We start from the raw sequence: 17,306 nt of genomic DNA, 5'->3' as shown, positions 1-17,306 counted from the left end.
TCCTTCAAACAAGGTTTGCAAACTCCGCCGTGCTTTGTATGGTTTGAAACAAGCTCCACGTACCTGGTTTGCCAAGTTCAGCTCTACCATTCGTGACTTTGGTTTTTCTTCCAGTGCCCATGATTCTGCCTTGTTTATTCGTAAGATAGAGCGCGGTACTATTCTCTTTCTCCTCTATACGGATGATATGATTATCACTGGAGATGACACAGTGGGTATTTCTAGTCTCAAACAATTTCTTCATCGCCAGTTTGAGATGAAAGATTTGGGTGCACTTAGCTACTTCCTTGGCTTGGAAATTTCTTAAGATTCTTCTAGTTATTTTCTTACCCAGGCCAAGTATACTTCTGATCTCTTGGCTCGTGCTAGCCTTATCGATTGCAAGACTGTCACTACTCCAGTTGATCCTCAGACTCGTCTTACACCTCTTGACGGCCCCCTATTGTCAGATGCCACTTTATATCGTCAGCTAGTTGATAGTCTTGTCTATCTCACAGTTACTTGTCCAGATATTGCATATGTTGTTCACATAGTTAGTCAATTTATGACTGCTCCTCGCTCTCTACACTATGCTGCTCTGGTTCGCATTTTACGCTATGTCAAAGGAACTCTGTTTCATGGTCTTCACTACTCCCCTCACTTTTCTCTACAACTGCATGCCTTTTCTGATGCCGATTGGGCAGGGGATCCTACTGATCGTCGTTCCACTACTGGGTTTTGCTTCTTCTTGGGCAACTCTCTCATTTCTTGGCGTAGCAAGAAGCAAACCCTTGTTGCTTGTTCTAGTACCGAGGCTGAGTATCGTGCTCTTGCTGACACTACTCAGGAGCTTGTGTGGCTTCGTTGGCTTTTTTCTGACATGGGTGTTTCTCATTCAGCTGCCACCAATCTTTATTGTGACAATCAAAGTGCTATTCAGATTGCCTATAACGATGTCTTCCATGATTGCACCAAGCATATTGAGATTGATTGCCACTTCATACGATAGCATGTTACTAGTGGCCATGTTCGTCTTCTTTTTGTTACCTCTGTTGATCAGACCACCGACCTCTTCACTAAAGCTCATCTTCTAGGCTGCTTCTCTGATCTCCTCTCCAAGCTCAAGTTGATATCTGAGATACCACCTTCAACTTGAGGGGGGTGTTAGCTATATATTATTATAGATGTATCTTTTCTATTTGTATTGTATCTCTCTCTATCTCTATCTCCTTCTAGTCTTATCTCTATCCTTTTCTGTACCTATCTAGGTTTCTTTTCTGCCTATATATATAGGCTTCTCCTATTGTATTATTCATTCAATTCAATATACAGTCTCTCTATTTTTCATAACACTTTTTATTTATATATCCTTACTTATGACAAAAATAAAAATATAGTATATGAAAACATCAGTTTAATAGAGTGCTTAAGAAATTTCATTGCAGTGTTTTCAATTCATTCATAATACTTCCATATATGCTTCCAAAGTAGTACTGTCAAACATGGTTGTGCCTGTCTGCAACTCTTCAAACCCACTATTCCCATCAAGTATTATTCTTCTTTGTTCTCTCTTCTTTATGCATTATTACTTCCCTCTACATGCAACTGCACTGAGCTTCAACTTCACCAATATTGACGATCAAGGCATCGAAGTCACCCCAAATGATGACATGGTCCAATCAAGCGCATCCACAGGCAAAGCCGCTCGAGCCACATATAAAAAACCTTTTTACCTTGATAGCATCACAGACTTCAACACCTATTTCGTGTTTGTCATAACTCAATATGATAAAAATATTGCTCCTGCAGATGGGCTCACATTCTTCCTTCTTCCTTATGATAATGCCACTTCCACTATCACAACAGGCGCTTCCATGGGTCTTCCAGCCAACCAATTCACAGGCAAAATGATCAGTCCCTTTGTTGCTGTGGAGTTTGATACCTTTTGGAATGACCAGTTCGACCCAACCAACATTAATTGGGAAACTCATGTAGGTGTCAATATCAACTCTCTCAATTCTAGTGCTTATGCAATATGGAACAATGACATGATACATGGGTCAGAAAATGAAGCTTGGATTAGTTATAATTCTAGTTCAAAAAATTTGAGTGTTATTCTCCGTACTGTTTTTGTAAATAATAGCAACGCCGAAAGTGCCCTTAGTTTCGTGGTTAATCTGAAGAAACACTTACCAAGCAAGGTTGCAATTGGTTTCTCAGCTTCAACAAGATCTAATTTTGAGAGAAATAATGTTAAATCATGGACTTTCAATTCAACTTTACAAATCGATGAGCCAACACAACCAAGTCCTAGTCCAAGCTCCAACACAGTTACTTCTAGCCCTGGAAAGAAGATAGATGAAAACAACAAAAGGCACTGATAGTGGAATTGATTTCCAGCTCATTTGTTTTGGTTGGTGGGTTGGCTTTGCTTGGCTTTGCCCTGTGGAAGAAAAGTAGTAGAGCAAAACATGAAGCTGAGTTTTCCATTAAACTATCCATGGATAATGACTTTGAGGCAGGTACTGGGCCAAAGAAATTTTCATATGGAGAATTGTTTCGTGCAACAAATTACTTTGCAGACAAACAAAAGCTTGGAGAAAGAGGATTGGGTGGGGTTTTTAAAGGTTTTTTTTGAGGGAATTGGATTCCTACGTTGCTGTGAAGAGGATATCAAAGAGATCAAAACAAGGAATAAAGGAGTATGCATCCGAAGTGAAAATCATTAGTTGGTTGAGGCATAGAAATTTGGTGCAATTACTTGGTTGGTGTCATGACAAAAGAGAACTTCTACTTGTTTATGAGTTCATGGAAAATGGAAGCTTAGATTACCATCTCTTCAAAGAAAAGGTTTGTTGACATAGGCGCAATGAGGCACAAAATTGCTCAAGGCCTAGCTTCGACATTGCTCTATTTACATGAAGAATGGGAACAATGTGTGGTGCATAGGGATGTAAAATCAAGTAATGTCATGTTGGATTCCAATTTCAATGCTAAACTTGGGGATTTTGGATTAGCTAGACTTGTCGATCATGGAAAAGACTCTCAAATAACTATTTTGGCGGGGGCCAAGGGCTACACGACACCAAAATATGTAATCATAGGCAAAGCGAATAAGGAATCAGATGTTTACAGTTTTGGAGTTGTGGCATTGGAGATAGCTTGTGGAAGAAAACCTATCGATCTGGATATTCTAGAAAGTCAGATGAGAATGGTGGAGTGGGTTTGGGACCTCTATACCAATAGGCTTCTTGAAGTTACATTAGATCCAAAGATATGCCCAAATTTTGTTAAAGAAGAAATGGAATACTTGATGATTGTTGGGCTTTGGTGTGCTCAACCTGATCACAATCTTCGACCTTCAATTAGGCAAGCAATTCATGTGCTTAATTTTGAAGCTACATTACCCATTCTCCCAGCAAAAATGCCTGTGCCAACATACTTAGCTCCTCCAGTGAATGCTTCATCCTTGGACTATGGCTCTACTACTGTTTCTAATAGCAACCAATTCCAATCTTCAAGCTATAGTTACAATACAAATTCCTCAAAGTTCACCTCATCATCTGTCGCTTCTTGTCCATCTGCATCACTTCTGTATACATGAATACATTGATTAATAAGTACTATGGTGAACCAATTAGGATACCATATATAAGTTCATTAAAAAAGTTTCTTGTAAAATATTTTAATATATTTAGTAGTTATCAATTCTTCTAGCCAATTTTAATATTGGTACCATGTGTAAGTATGTACTTTACCCATGTATTCTAGTGTTTGTTTTGACTTTATCACCATGTATATATATTTTGTTTATGATTATCAAATGTTAAATACACTTGGAAAGTAACATAATGCTTCTTTTAGTGATAATAACTATATTTAACATATATTTGTCAAAAGATGATTTTTCCCTGACTACACCCGAGGTATGCAAATGGATCAAGTGCACTTTGCCATTCAATCTACATAGACGTAGCTTGCATAAAATTTAAAACACAAAGATTTGAAAAAATTAAATAATAAATTTAAATGTTAAGCATGAACATTTGATCACAATGTGTTAGGTTTTTGTAATTAGCAATCCCATTTGACAAAATTTCCTTCAGTTGTAATTTTATTCGCTCTTTTGTTTTAGTGAGACTATGAGTGTTTACAGGCAAATCTAACCCAAATTGTGCCTGTATAGAGGAGTTTATGCTGACATTTCGTGTCTTGAACAATCATTGTTTGCTACTTTGCTACGCTCGAGCGGTTATGTAGTTCATTCAGTATCTTTGCCTGCAAATTGATCTTCTGGGAAATATGTTTTACAGCTCGAGTAATGGATGTTGCGCTTAAGCGGTTGGCCTATATGTTTGCATTGCCTTTTAGTCACACTACTTGAGAACTAAAGTGTGCGCTCGAGCGGTCTTTGCTACTTTATTTAGTATAATGTGCGCGTTTTGTCATTTTTAGGGTTGAATCCATCCAGATTCTCAAAAAGGAGAGCTACCAAGATTTTTTACATTAAAGGGTATTTACACATTGGTTTCCTTGATGATTTGAGAGTAATTGATGGATCTATGAGTTTCATATTAACATCATCAAAGGGTTTGTTTTCACTATTTCATTCACAAAAGAGAGAAATGTTCTTCGGTGGATTCCAAGAAACTTGGGCCTAAAGTTTTAGTGGATTCCGGAGTGTCTCATTGTTGTGGATTCAATATCAGCATTGTAGATTTAATGTTGGCAAAGTAGTTCGGTGAAGACAGTGGTGGAACAGATAAATCGAGTTTGGTTCAATTCGAGCGTTGATTCACTAGATAATTGAGGATACTCGTGTGTAATTCATTTTTGTCTTCTTCGTAGATTGTTTTGTGGCTTTGACTTGTTATTTTTTTATCACAATTGGGAGTGCTTCAATTGTAGTTTTTTTTCACGTTAAATTGTTGTGTTAATTTATTATTGATTGTTTGATTGAGATTGATATTTATTGTTTACAAATTGAAACATAATCACTAATCAATATCTCAAAAGCTTTTCAGTTTTTTCAAAATGTTTTAAGATTCATGTGATTCAAGTTGCCCCTTTTTGTTTTTAATATTCTTTAATTGTATATATGCAAAATATCTAAAAAGAAAGTATTAACCTATATTTCAATTACGTTATCATTCAAGCAATTGCTTCATGAATTTTCTAAACATATTTACAGAATAATTGTAAATCAAGCTGTCTAATTTAAATATACTTTGTGTATCTATAGAACATCTTAAGTACATAATTAATTGGCAAATTTTTATGTTGATTAACAGAATAATGACATTTTCATAGTGTATTGTTTCTTCTATGGCTCCTCACCAAATCCTTGATGCCAAAAATTTATCAACATACAGTCACGCAATGGCATCACGGGCGCGTTTCATACGACAAGAATTAACATTTGGGTTTATTTTTTGTGCCAACAAATTGGCTTTGCAAATATTCTTTTTTTTGTCATTACAAATACTATTCTTTTATCAGTAAAAATGAAAATTGTATTAATGGAATATGCAAGGATTAAATCAATAAAAACACCAAGGTGTAGAATAGCATCATGGTGAAGTTAACATATCACAACTAGGTCGAGACATGAACACACACAAATCATATGCAAGCACCAAGAAATGACAGCCATTGGCAAGAAACCAACCAAATTAAATATGAACCGAATACAAAGCAACACCACAGAGCAAACCTAATGGAAAAAATCAAGCTCCCATCCCAATAATCATCACAAGTACTTATGTAGTATGGGTCAATGTGTTGCACTGGAAATCAAATTGATAAGATTTTGTTATTTACAACTTGACCCAATACATTCTCTAATAAAATTTGGACCCTCAAATTTTATTTATTTATTTTTATTTTTTTTATTTTAGAGGGGGGGTCTTTATGTGTTATGTTGTGAAATTAATGGATATTTGGCTAGGCTTCAATTTTGAGTTACTAATACTACACAAATTTAAAAAAAAAAATTGTAGCCCTTCAAGTGTTAGTAAAAATCTTTAGCATTCATGTTGTAGTAGCAATTAAAAGTGTCACTGAAGTGCCAGGCAGTGGTGGAGGGAGTGAAAGCTCGGGGGAGGGGTCACGTGCCCCCCTTAGATTTTGGGATTTTTTTTTTCAAACATAAAGAAAATATTTTAAATAAAACAATTTACAAAAATATTATTAGAGTGAAATGTCAATGACATTTTAAAAATTATGAGAACAATAATGGTTGTTTTAATTGAAAATGAAAAGACTATTATAAACCATACTATCTATGAAATTTTTTGAATGTAATGGTGATGTCATTGACATGCAAGTATAAGTAATCTCACTATAAAGATATGAAATTTATTAGATTGTTTGTTACATTTGACATGTGAGATTCACTTTCTATATGTTTATGTACCATTTGGGTGGTAGTTGACCGGTTGACCAAGTTTGCGCACTTCTTACCTATGCGCGTGAGTGATTCGGTAGACTATTTTGCCGGCTTGTATATTAGGGACATAGTGAGGTTGCATAGGGTCCCTGTGACGATTGTTTCAGATAGAAATCCGCGTTTCATAACTCAGTTGTGACAGAGCTTGCAGAGTGCCTTGGGCACTAGATTGACCTTTACTACTGTGTATAATCCTCAGACTGACGGACAGTCCGAGCGTACTATTCAGATCCTTGAGGATGTGCTTCAAGGCTGTGTCCTTAATTTTAAGGGGTCGTGAGAGAGGCACTTACCCTTAGTGGAGTTTGCTTATAATAACAGCTTCCAATCGAATATTGGTATGGCACCATTTGAGGCCTTGCATGGTTGACCGTGTAGATCTCGAGTGAGTTAGGCTGAGGTGGGTGATGCACCTTTGTTAGATCTAGAGTTGGTTTAAAAACGATGGAGAAAGTGGCACTTATCCGTAAGAGGTTGGTTACGGCTCAAAGTCGCTAGAAAAGTTATGCCGACCATAAGAGGATACCCTTGTCTTTTAAGGTGGGAGACCATGTGTTTTTGAAAATATCACCTAGGCAAGGTTTGATGAGATTTGGAAAGAGTGGGAAGTTATCCCCTTGATTTATTGGGCCTTTTGAAATCCTTGAGCGGATTGAAGAGGTTACTTATCGTTTGGCATTGCCACCACAACTTTCCGGAGTGCATGACGTGTTTATATTAGCATGCTTCGAAAGTATGAGCCGAATCCATCACACATGTTGGATTGGACCGACTTGGAGGTAGACGAGGATGCCTCGTATGAGGAGAGACCGATGAGGATCTTGGATACTCAAGACCAAGTTTTGCGAGGCAAGACGATTCCCTTGGTTAAAGTATTGTGGAAATACCACGGAGTTGAGAAAGCAACTTGGGAGCATGAATTGGAAGTCCGAGAGAAGTTTTCGGACTTATTTGTTGATGTTTGAAAACATGTATTGTATTGCGATTATGATTGGTAGAATGTGAGGACATTGTACATGTTGTATACATTTTGGAAACATAAGTATATTATAAACATTGCATATGTTTGAGGATATGGAATATCATATGTATTATATCACTCTTGGAAGCATTGCATATGCTGCGTAAATTTCTCGAAAACTCAGATTTTGGTTAAACATGGTAAATGTTTTGGGAAATTGTAAATTTCATTTTAATATGGGACTTGTGTATCGAGTCAATGAGAATGAATGACTGGAGAATGGGTCATGGTGATGGACTTATAAGAATAACATTGTTATAGGTGATCTAATGTTGATTTTTGAACTTAATTTGTAATTTCGGGGACAAAATTCTTTAAGGGGGAGGGGGGGAGGTTATAGCGATTCCAGTTTTGACCCGTCACTTGTTGTACTCCAGATTCGGGTTTATGGTTTTTGAATGTTGTTCATTGTCTTTTGCTCTTTATTCCTCCTTAAATTTGGTTATTTGGGCATTTTGAGCGTGTTTGGAACAGGTTGGTTACTTAGTTTTCAAACCTTGTGTTGCCCAGAATTTTGGTCTTTTGCTCGAGCGGGCCTTCTTGTGCTCGAGCGGAGTTTGCAAACACTCAATACTTTGCACGTCTGCAAAATACTAGAGGAGTGTTTTCCACGCTCAAGCGACGTTTCCTACGCTCGAGCGGGTGGGCGCTTAAGCATCCCTTCTTGTGCTCGAGCGGTTTGTTTGTTGTCTACAAAAGTACTGAAGGTATGCATTTTGTGCTCGAGCATGTCTCTTTTTGAGCTCGAGCGGAACAAATTTTTGTGTCTGACGCTCGAGCGTCAACTCTTCCGCTCAAGCGAACTGTGCGTATATCAGATTGCGAAAGTGACATTTTATATCACTTTTTCATCCCTCTCTCCCTCTCTCTAAAACTTTCTAAAAACCTAGATTAAGACTCTCTCTCTCTAAACTTACCTTCCCTCTACATTTCCACCTAGATCTAGTGATTTCTCCACCTTACTCCCTTTGATAAAGAGGTAGAGCTTCTCAAGATCTTCACTTTGAGCCGACTAGAATTGATTTTTGGCATCTTTGGGGTTTCTCTCTTGCTTGGCTCATCTTCTCTCTTTGAGGTAGAGATTTTCTACACTTTGTTATGATTTTTAACTTAATTATTTGTGATTATGTAACAATGGTGGGGTTTGGGAGTATTTTGAGCCAAACCTAGGGTTTGAGTGAAATGTAAAAGAGGGATTTTTGGTAAAAATGAAATAAATGAACATGGGGTTGGAAAATGAAGTCATGTTATGTCAAAATGGGTGATTTTGGTATTTGGATTGGTGTTTTGAAAAGAGGGATTTTTGCCCTAAATTGATTGTCATATCTATTTTGTATAAATAGTTAAAATTGCTATTGCAAACATGGAATTGAGTGAGTACTGAAATAGATGATAAAATTGAGTATATAATCCTTTACGCCCTTGGAAATTTTGGACAGATTATCTGTCTTGAGATTGTATAACTGTTTAGAAATATTTGTATTGGGCTATCGGTGGAAGATAACTTTGCTTGTTGTAGAAATTGCATGTGGATTAGGTGAATTGAAACAAGTCCATGGTTGATTATCATTGGATATGATTATGTTATGAATACATTGTATATGTATGATTATTTGGGAGGAGAAAGGGGATGTACTCCATGTATGATTATGTGTTTGAAGACATTGTATATGTGTAATTATTTGGAAGTGGACATGGAATGTGCTCCATTGTTCAGGAGGAGAAAGATGATGGACTCCATTATAATTAAGTTGGCCAGAGTGTCCTGGGCGAAAGTCCCGAAATTATACATGGATGCCGATCCCGCGGACGAAATATCCGTGAAATGACAGTTGGAAGTGTATGTGTTAATTGTGAAATTGTTGAACCATTGAGTTGTAGTCTCATTTGGGTTAGTAAGAAAGAATGAAATTAGCTTATGTAACGAAATGGATTGAAGAAAAGTGAAATGGAATGTGAATTTGATGTCCTTATGAACATGTATAAAGTGTAAATGTTTTATCCTGGGCATTGTACATGCACACTGCATTTATACCTTTGTTAAATTTCATATATTGTGTTAGCTTATTCCTACTAGGTTGTGGTTCACCCTATTTGGAAAAAATATGTTCAGGTAATGATGACATGCCTCCACCAACGCAATAGCATTAGAGGGACCTTTGGGAAGCAAGAGCTTGTTGTTTTTTTTTTTTTTTTTTTTTTTTTTTTTTTTTTTTGTATAGCCTGAGGCTAAAATTGTATGAGCTAGTCTCATTTTTGTTGTAACCAAGCTAAGACTTGGAAATGTGTAAGCCTAAAGGGCATTTATTTATGTTAAACTCTGTTGTAATATTAACTTCATGTAATGAAAGGACTATTTACTTTGAATTATGTAGTTATCAATGAATGTTTTGGGTGGTATTTGTCACGCCCTCATAATTACAACACAAAGCATTCATCCATGAGATCCATAATCATAAAGGAACCATTATATTTCATCCGTCAAAGTGTTCTATACAAAGGGTAGTACATGTTAATCAACAAAATAGATGCCCTACGGGCTTACAACTTTCCAAGTAAACACTTGGTTACCATAAAAGAAGAGTTCTAACTCTGTACATATAAAGCTCCCGGCTTGAATTTACATTTAATATCAAAACAAAATAACAAAAGAGAGTCTTCAACTCCAAAACCTCCCAAGCTAAGACCTTGGAGGTGGCAAGTCCCCTGTTCTTGAAAACTAATGTCCCAAGTAGGGTGAGCCAAAGCCCAGTAGAGATATGCTAAACAAAATATGAGAATTAACTAAAATATTAGCATCCGATAAATGTTTAACACATAAGACCAACTTATATACTTTTCATGGCCAATCAACATTTACATCCACTTTTCAACCCATTTCCTTTTCTTTATCCAAATCAATTTAAAATGAGACTACAACTCATATTATTAATACTTCAATCAGAAACATTTTTCATGTGCTTCTAATCACTTGCCATTTTACGGAACTACGTCCGAGGGAACCAGCACCCATAAATAAATAGGATTTCGGGACTTTCACCTAGGATACTCCAGCCAAGTTAGTTATCAATAGAGTCCATCCCCTATCTCCTCCCACACAATGGAGTACATCCTCTATCTCCTCCCATACAAAGATACATATGCAATGTATTAAACATGTTGGCATATATAATGACCCAACAATTCATATATTCAACATTTTAATCCAACCGTCATATTCAGTGACACAATTCAATTGATTAGTTTCAATTTACCTAATCATCATGCAGTGTCTACAACATTCAAGACTATCCTCCACCGATAACCCAAAACAGTTATTTCTAAACAGATAATAAATTTATCAAACAGATAATTTATCAACTTTTCCATAGGTGGGTGATTATTCATCCAACCACACCATTTAAACATAATTCTTCCCAATTTCATAGTTTTCAAACCAATTTCATATTTCCACAATGAATTCACTATTTATATAAAATAGTTATTTAATTCCAAAATATGGCATTTTTCCCCAAATTCCACAACATTGATCCAAAGGTCCAAATCTCACAATTTCAGCAATCATACACCAATATCCCCATTTTTAGACCCACATACACATATGGAGTTTAAAATTGAAAACCCCTCTTTCACAAATTAACACCCAATCCTAACTTCACTCAAACTTTCCAAATCCAACCATTTATACAAAATGACCAACATTTATGTTAAAACTTGTAATAGTGAGTAGAATATCCCGACCTCAAATAGAGAAGCTCAAAGGAGAAGGAGAAGAAAACTCAAGATGCTTCAAATCCACACTTTTTTGGTTCAAAGTGAAGCCCACACAATGCTCTAGCTTTCTTACAAAGAGGCTAGGGTAGAGAGACCCAAGAACCAGGTGTATTTGTAGAGAGAGAGAGAGAGAGTTTAGGGAGAGAGAGGCATCCGGATTTAGGGTTTGGAATGAAAAGAAGATGAAAAAGTGATATGTAAACCCGTTACTGCGAACTGATATAAATAGGGCTCGTTCAAGCGAAGGAGTGGTCGCTTGAGCGACCAAGCACAAAAGGACCTCACTCGAGCACAAGAGTCGTCACTCGAGCGAACAATGAGAAGCTTCAGGTCTGAACCAACGCAGATGCACGCTCGAGTGCAAGAGTTCTTGCTCGAGCGACGGATTAAACAACACAGGGCTCGCTCGAGCGCAAGAAAGCTCGCTCGAGCGAAGAATGCCATCCTTCAGGTCTAAAAGAGACGCAGACGCATGCTCGAGTGCAGGACTTCTCACTCAAATGAAGAAGGAAAGATTTGGGCAGCAACCATTTGTTTCAACTCACAACCAACATGTTCCAAACTTAACAAATACACCACACAACCCAAATACAAAAAATAAAGGATGGAAACAAGATATACACAACAACAAACACCCACGGAACTCGAGTCCGGAATACAATAAATGATGAGGAAAATCGGGATCGCTATAACCTCTCCCCCTTAAAGAATTTTGTCTCCGAAATTTTATACAAGTTTCAAAACTGTGATTTCTCAATTCTCAACATGATTATAATTCAATACCCACCATCTTGACCCATTACGGTCATTCTATCTCTTCTCAAGAGAACAATATACAATATAACTCAACATGCATTATCAACATGCATTCATTTGAAATTTAGCTTACTTCAACACATACTATCTTATGTTCCAAAACATATTCAATGTTTATAACAAGTTTATATTTCCAAAACTTAAATAACATATGCAATGTTTAAATTCAACTTGTGTTTCCGAAGCATACTCAACATTCATAATACTTTCATAATCTCAAAACATATACAATGTTCTCATAGTTCTTACACAAAACTAAAATTGCACTACACATTCAAACATCCATAAACAAGTTCGAATATTTTTCTCGGACCTCCAACTTATGCTCCCAAGTGGCTTCCTCAACTTCGTGATGTTTTCACAAGACCTTGACCAAGGGAATCATCTTGCCTTGCAAGACTTGGTCTCGTCTATCCAAGACCCTCGCCGGTCTCTTCTCATACGAAGCATCCTCATCTACCTCTAAGTCGGTCCAATCCAATACATGTGATAGATCTGGCTCATATTTCCGAAGCATACTAACATGAAACACATCATGCACTCTGGACAGTTGTAGCGGCAATGCTAAACGGTTGGCAACCTCACCAATCCTCTCAAGGATCTCGAAAGGGCTAATAAACCGAGGGGACAACTTCCCACTCTTCCCAAACCTCATCAAACTCCATCTAGGTGATATTTTTAGAAAGACATGATCACTCACCTCAAATGACAAAGGTCTCCTCCTACGGTCGACATAACTCTTTTGGCGACTCTGGGCCGTAACCAACCTCTTACGGATAAGTGCTACTTTTTCGTCGTCTCTCGCACCAACTCCGGGCCTAACAAGGGTGCATTACCCACCTCAGCCTAACACACTGGAGATCTACACAGTCAGCCATACAAGGCCTCAAACGGTGCCATACCAACACTCGATTGGAAACTGTTATTGTAGGCAAACTCCACTAAGGGTAGGTGTCTCTCCCACGACCCCTTAAAGTCAAGGACACAGCCTCGAAGCATATCCCCAAGGATCTGAATAGTGCGCTCGGACTACCTGTCAGTCTGAGGATGGTAAGTGTAGACGGCGCCCGTGGGCCTCAATGCTACAGTTCGGACTCAATTTGTGTCACGGTTCTTAATCTGAACCAAAGAGTCCAAATCTGACAAATCGTTTTGAGAAACAGATTTTTGAAAAAGTAATGCCAAACATGGACTGCTTTGCCGGATACAGAGTCGCCACCTAAATATTTTAAAATGGGGAAATTTAGGAAACCCTGACTCGGTGCCGAAGGCTACGTGTCCGTCATCACCGGAGTTGTCTCGGCTCGGGAGCTTGGGTACGATTGGGGAAGGTCAGCTATGAGCACCCATTTTCGCCCGGTCCGAAGACCGGCCTCTACTAACCGTGATATCCGTTTTCGAAAACTTTACGTGTTCTTAAACTAATTATTAGCCTAGAATTACTACGTTATGCGCACAACAAACAAGTATAGACTAGATTGCCTAATTTGGAAATAGACATTGCATATCCGTTCGGTTTGAAAATGCTTTGGAATTTGCTACTCGTAAGTAGGCTAAAATACGGATTTCAACGAGTTTTTCCAACTCAAACAATCCAACCTTCACCCACAGGCATTCAAAACAGTTTAACACATAAGCATCTAGCCACATGTTAAGCATGCTGTCATGGCAACATTCACACTCATGCGATATGCTAAAGCGGAAATACTTACATCGTACTCCGTGCCAAAACAAAGAACTTGTTAGCAAACATGCATGATCCAAGTCCATGTTAAATGCCTAATGCCTCGCATACAAAATGTTGCTAGAATAGGCTCGGCTATCCTAAACATGTCATGTGAAAATGCACAATTATCACGTATTCAGTTTTTGATTTGAAGTACGAATGCAGTTAGCGTGATGTACCGAGCCTAATGCATGTAATACAAAATGCATGAATGCACGCATGCATAGCATAAGGTATGCTGAATTTAAACATGCCCTAATCTACCATCATAAGCAGGTAAATAAAAGGGAAGAAAGACGTGAGGTTGGAAAACATACACACACTCACGCACACTTATTACAGATTTGCCCTCGCTCGGAGGGACCGAATAAATATTACAAATTAATTAACTACGCAAGCTAATTAATATTACAAATTAACTAATTTAATTAACAAATTAAATAAATTAATTAAAACAGGAAAACGCCTCGAGAAGCGCGCCACCATGCATGGGCTGCCTCTGTTTTCCTTCCTTTCCTCTTCTGGAGGCTGTCAAAGCCTCAGGACTGATCCCTTGGACAGAGAGGATCACCACCGGCTGAGTGGGATCATCACCGGCACTGGTATGTGGCCATCGGCACAAAATTGAAGCTGTCGGCAGAGAAAAGATTGTCGGCCGGCACCTTACACTGCCGGTCGGCAAAGAAAGCCTGCAGATCCTGCAACTCACAGCAACAGAGGACAAGGCAAAGCATGGCAGCACATTTCAAGGCATATATGCACCAATCATGTCTCTTATCATTGTAATGACTCAAAGGGACATGTGCCTCGGTTCTCGGACCACCAATCACGCATTTCCATGCATGATGGCCCAAAGAACTAAGTATGCAACTTTGATTTCAAATGCATGCAAACCAATCAAACAAATCTCCCAATCCCTATCACCTAAGTCAAGGGACAAGGAATGCATGCAAGATGCAATGCAACCTAAGCATACAAACTAAGGATGCAACATGGCATGGCAATGAACTTATGCAATCATGCAAGCATACATATGGCAATGTAAATAGATGGAAAGGTGGACTTATGCATGAATTAGGCAACTCTAAATAGGCCTAAAACAGTAGCCATTAATGCCCAAAAATGGAGACCAAAACACATGCACACATACATATGTTGGAAGGCCAACACTTAGGCACAAATTAGACAATCCTCAAGCACACTTGAAAGGGACAATCATGAACAATTAACATGCAACATGAGCTCTAAAATCATGTTATAAAATGATGCCAAATCATATCAAACAAGACAAGCAAGTTCATGCAAGCATGGTCTAAGTACTTGAGGCAAATCATGAAGCTTTGAAGCATGTTTTGTCATAACAAACATGGCATGCATTAAGCAACCTAAAACAGGTTTTTAGCACATAACATAAGGCCCAAAAGACCACTTAGATGGCATCTAGATGGCTCAAAAACAAAGGCATGCAAAGGCACCAAAACATGGAGCAATGCTACACAAGCTTATGAGGCATTAAAGAGGCATGCAAGGCAATCAAACAAGCATGGAAATGGGACTGAAATAGCATATAGAATGATCCCAAATCACCAAAACAATGCAAAGATGCCATGCTACACATGCACATACTCAAGGCCAACAAGCCCAAATACAAAGGAGCTATACCAAGCATGCTAAATTCGACCCAAACGACTATGGACAGAGCTAAAACATGGCAAGATATGCACAAAATCTTCACAAGACTAAGCCTAGAACATGCTCCAACAAAGGCTAACAACCTAAGGCACATTAAGGCATAAACAAGGCATTACATGGCAACTATGCTAAGCATGCATGGAGTTCCAAAACCAACTTGAAATCATGTTATATTATGGATATATAAGCATGAAAAACAGCCCAAACATGCTCAACACACACTTAAGCATAGGCTTCCTTAAGAGGCCAAAATATGCCCTTTTCAAGGACAACAAGGAGAGGGGGTGGCCCTCTCCTTCTTGGGACTTCAAGGCATCATCTTCACCACTGAAATCCCTCAAGATTTCAGTGGTGAAGAGACCTCAACACCAAAATCCCGGAGCTAGCACAAAATGGCTCAAAATGAGGCCTTTTGAGGCCTAAGGGTGGTCAACAACCCTCAAACAATAAAACACTCTTAATAAACAATAAAGAGGGCCTAAAAACAGAACTTTTTTATGTTATACAATAATCACAAAAACAGCTCTAAGATAGGTATAAAATCAATGCAAAAATGGGGGAAAATGGGACTAGATTCTCACCCTTGAAGCCTTCTTCACAAATGATGCTCCAATGGCCTCCTTTGGCTCCAAACCAGTCCAGAAACTGAAGAACAAGCCCTTAGAACCCTAGTTTCAAGAGGAAGGTGAAACACTAGGTGTTTGTGTGCAATAGTAAGACACAAAGCACCTAGTGAACAAAATGAGAGGGAAAGAGAGATAGAGTGTGTGTCTAACTCAAACCCTAGAACTCAAACCCTAACAATGGCTGTTCTTGCTCTCAAAATATCCTAAGTCTCTAATCAAGCCTCTCCTTTTTGCCTTAGAGAGAGCTTCTCTCTATATTGTCTTGTAAAGCTTACAAGACAAGCTTTGCAAGAGGGGGATCCCTCCATACACGTGTATGGAGGGATGCAATAGCAAGACAGCTATCTAAAAATATCTGCAAAAGCAGATGAACAGCAATCGGCCGGCCAAAAATGCCATCTTGGCCAAAAAGAGTGCCGGTCGGCAACAAATAGTGCTGACCGGCAACAAAGAGTGCCGGCCGGCAAACTAAATTGCCGGTGGAGACAAAAACCAGCCGGTGGCCTCTAGCCAATGCCGGTGGTGGGTGGGGATGGTCTAATAGCCCTACCCTGCGCCTCCAAGGCAAGATGCAAGTGTTTGGTGCAAAACCAGACACTAGACGGTCGAGTTCGGGGATCTTGAGGCAAGGCGCGCGAGCCAAGACCTCCGGGAACTCCGAACGAACACAAACATGGATAATCACCGAGTGTTCAAACGGTGACGTCCAAGTCTTGAGGACGGTCAAAAATGGGGTGTCTACAGTAAGCCGTGCTAAAAGTCAATCTAGTGCCCAAGGCACTCTGCAAACTCTACCACAACCTAGTAGCAAAACGCGGGTCTCTATCGGAGACAATCGACATTGGGACCCTGTGCAACCTCACTATGTCCCGAATATACAAGTCGGCAAGGTAATCTATCGAATCTCTTACACGCATAAGAATGAAGTGCGCTGACTTGGTCAACCGGTCAACTACCACCCAAATGGCATCACTACCCCTTTGAGTCCTCGAAAGACCTACGACAAAATCCATTGTGATGTGCTCCCATTTTTACTTGGCTATAGGCAAGGGTTGCAACAAACCCGCTGGCCTCTGACGCTTGGCCATCACTTGCTGACAAGTAAGGCATTTTGACACAAACACCGCCACATCTTTCTTCATCCCTCTTCACTAGAACTGGCGACTCAGATCATGATACATCTTTGTGCCTCCCGGATGCACCGTAAGGTGTGAATGGTGAAAC

The 17,306-nt window shown here is 38.8% G+C and overlaps 1 protein-coding gene and 1 pseudogene across 1 annotated transcript; both read left to right on the top strand.

The window, feature by feature from the left end:
- The first annotated feature begins 1,481 nt into the window (after positions 1 to 1,481).
- Positions 1,482 to 2,360, top strand: LOC145789053 (favin-like). Its single transcript, XM_082897314.1, has one exon. It carries the CDS (start codon positions 1,482 to 1,484, stop codon positions 2,358 to 2,360), a length of 879 nt encoding a protein of 292 aa, XP_082753440.1.
- A 488-nt stretch (positions 2,361 to 2,848) lies between these two features.
- On the top strand, positions 2,849 to 3,583 carry LOC145788759 (L-type lectin-domain containing receptor kinase IX.1 pseudogene; annotated as a pseudogene).
- Positions 3,584 to 17,306: the final 13,723 nt, after the last annotated feature.

This window comes from Camellia sinensis, chromosome 12, assembly GCF_055761805.1.
Source record: "Camellia sinensis isolate YWXY chromosome 12, ASM5576180v1, whole genome shotgun sequence".
Classification (NCBI taxonomy): Eukaryota; Viridiplantae; Streptophyta; class Magnoliopsida; order Ericales; family Theaceae; genus Camellia; species Camellia sinensis.
Note: the sequence above shows the minus strand (reverse complement) of the source record. Positions and strands in the feature narration are given on the sequence as shown.

Excerpts from the sequence above, each read along its gene's own strand:
- LOC145789053 (XM_082897314.1), top strand. The coding sequence starts at position 1,482 with ATGGTTGTGCCTGTCTGCAACTCTTCAAACCCACTATTCCCATCAAGT.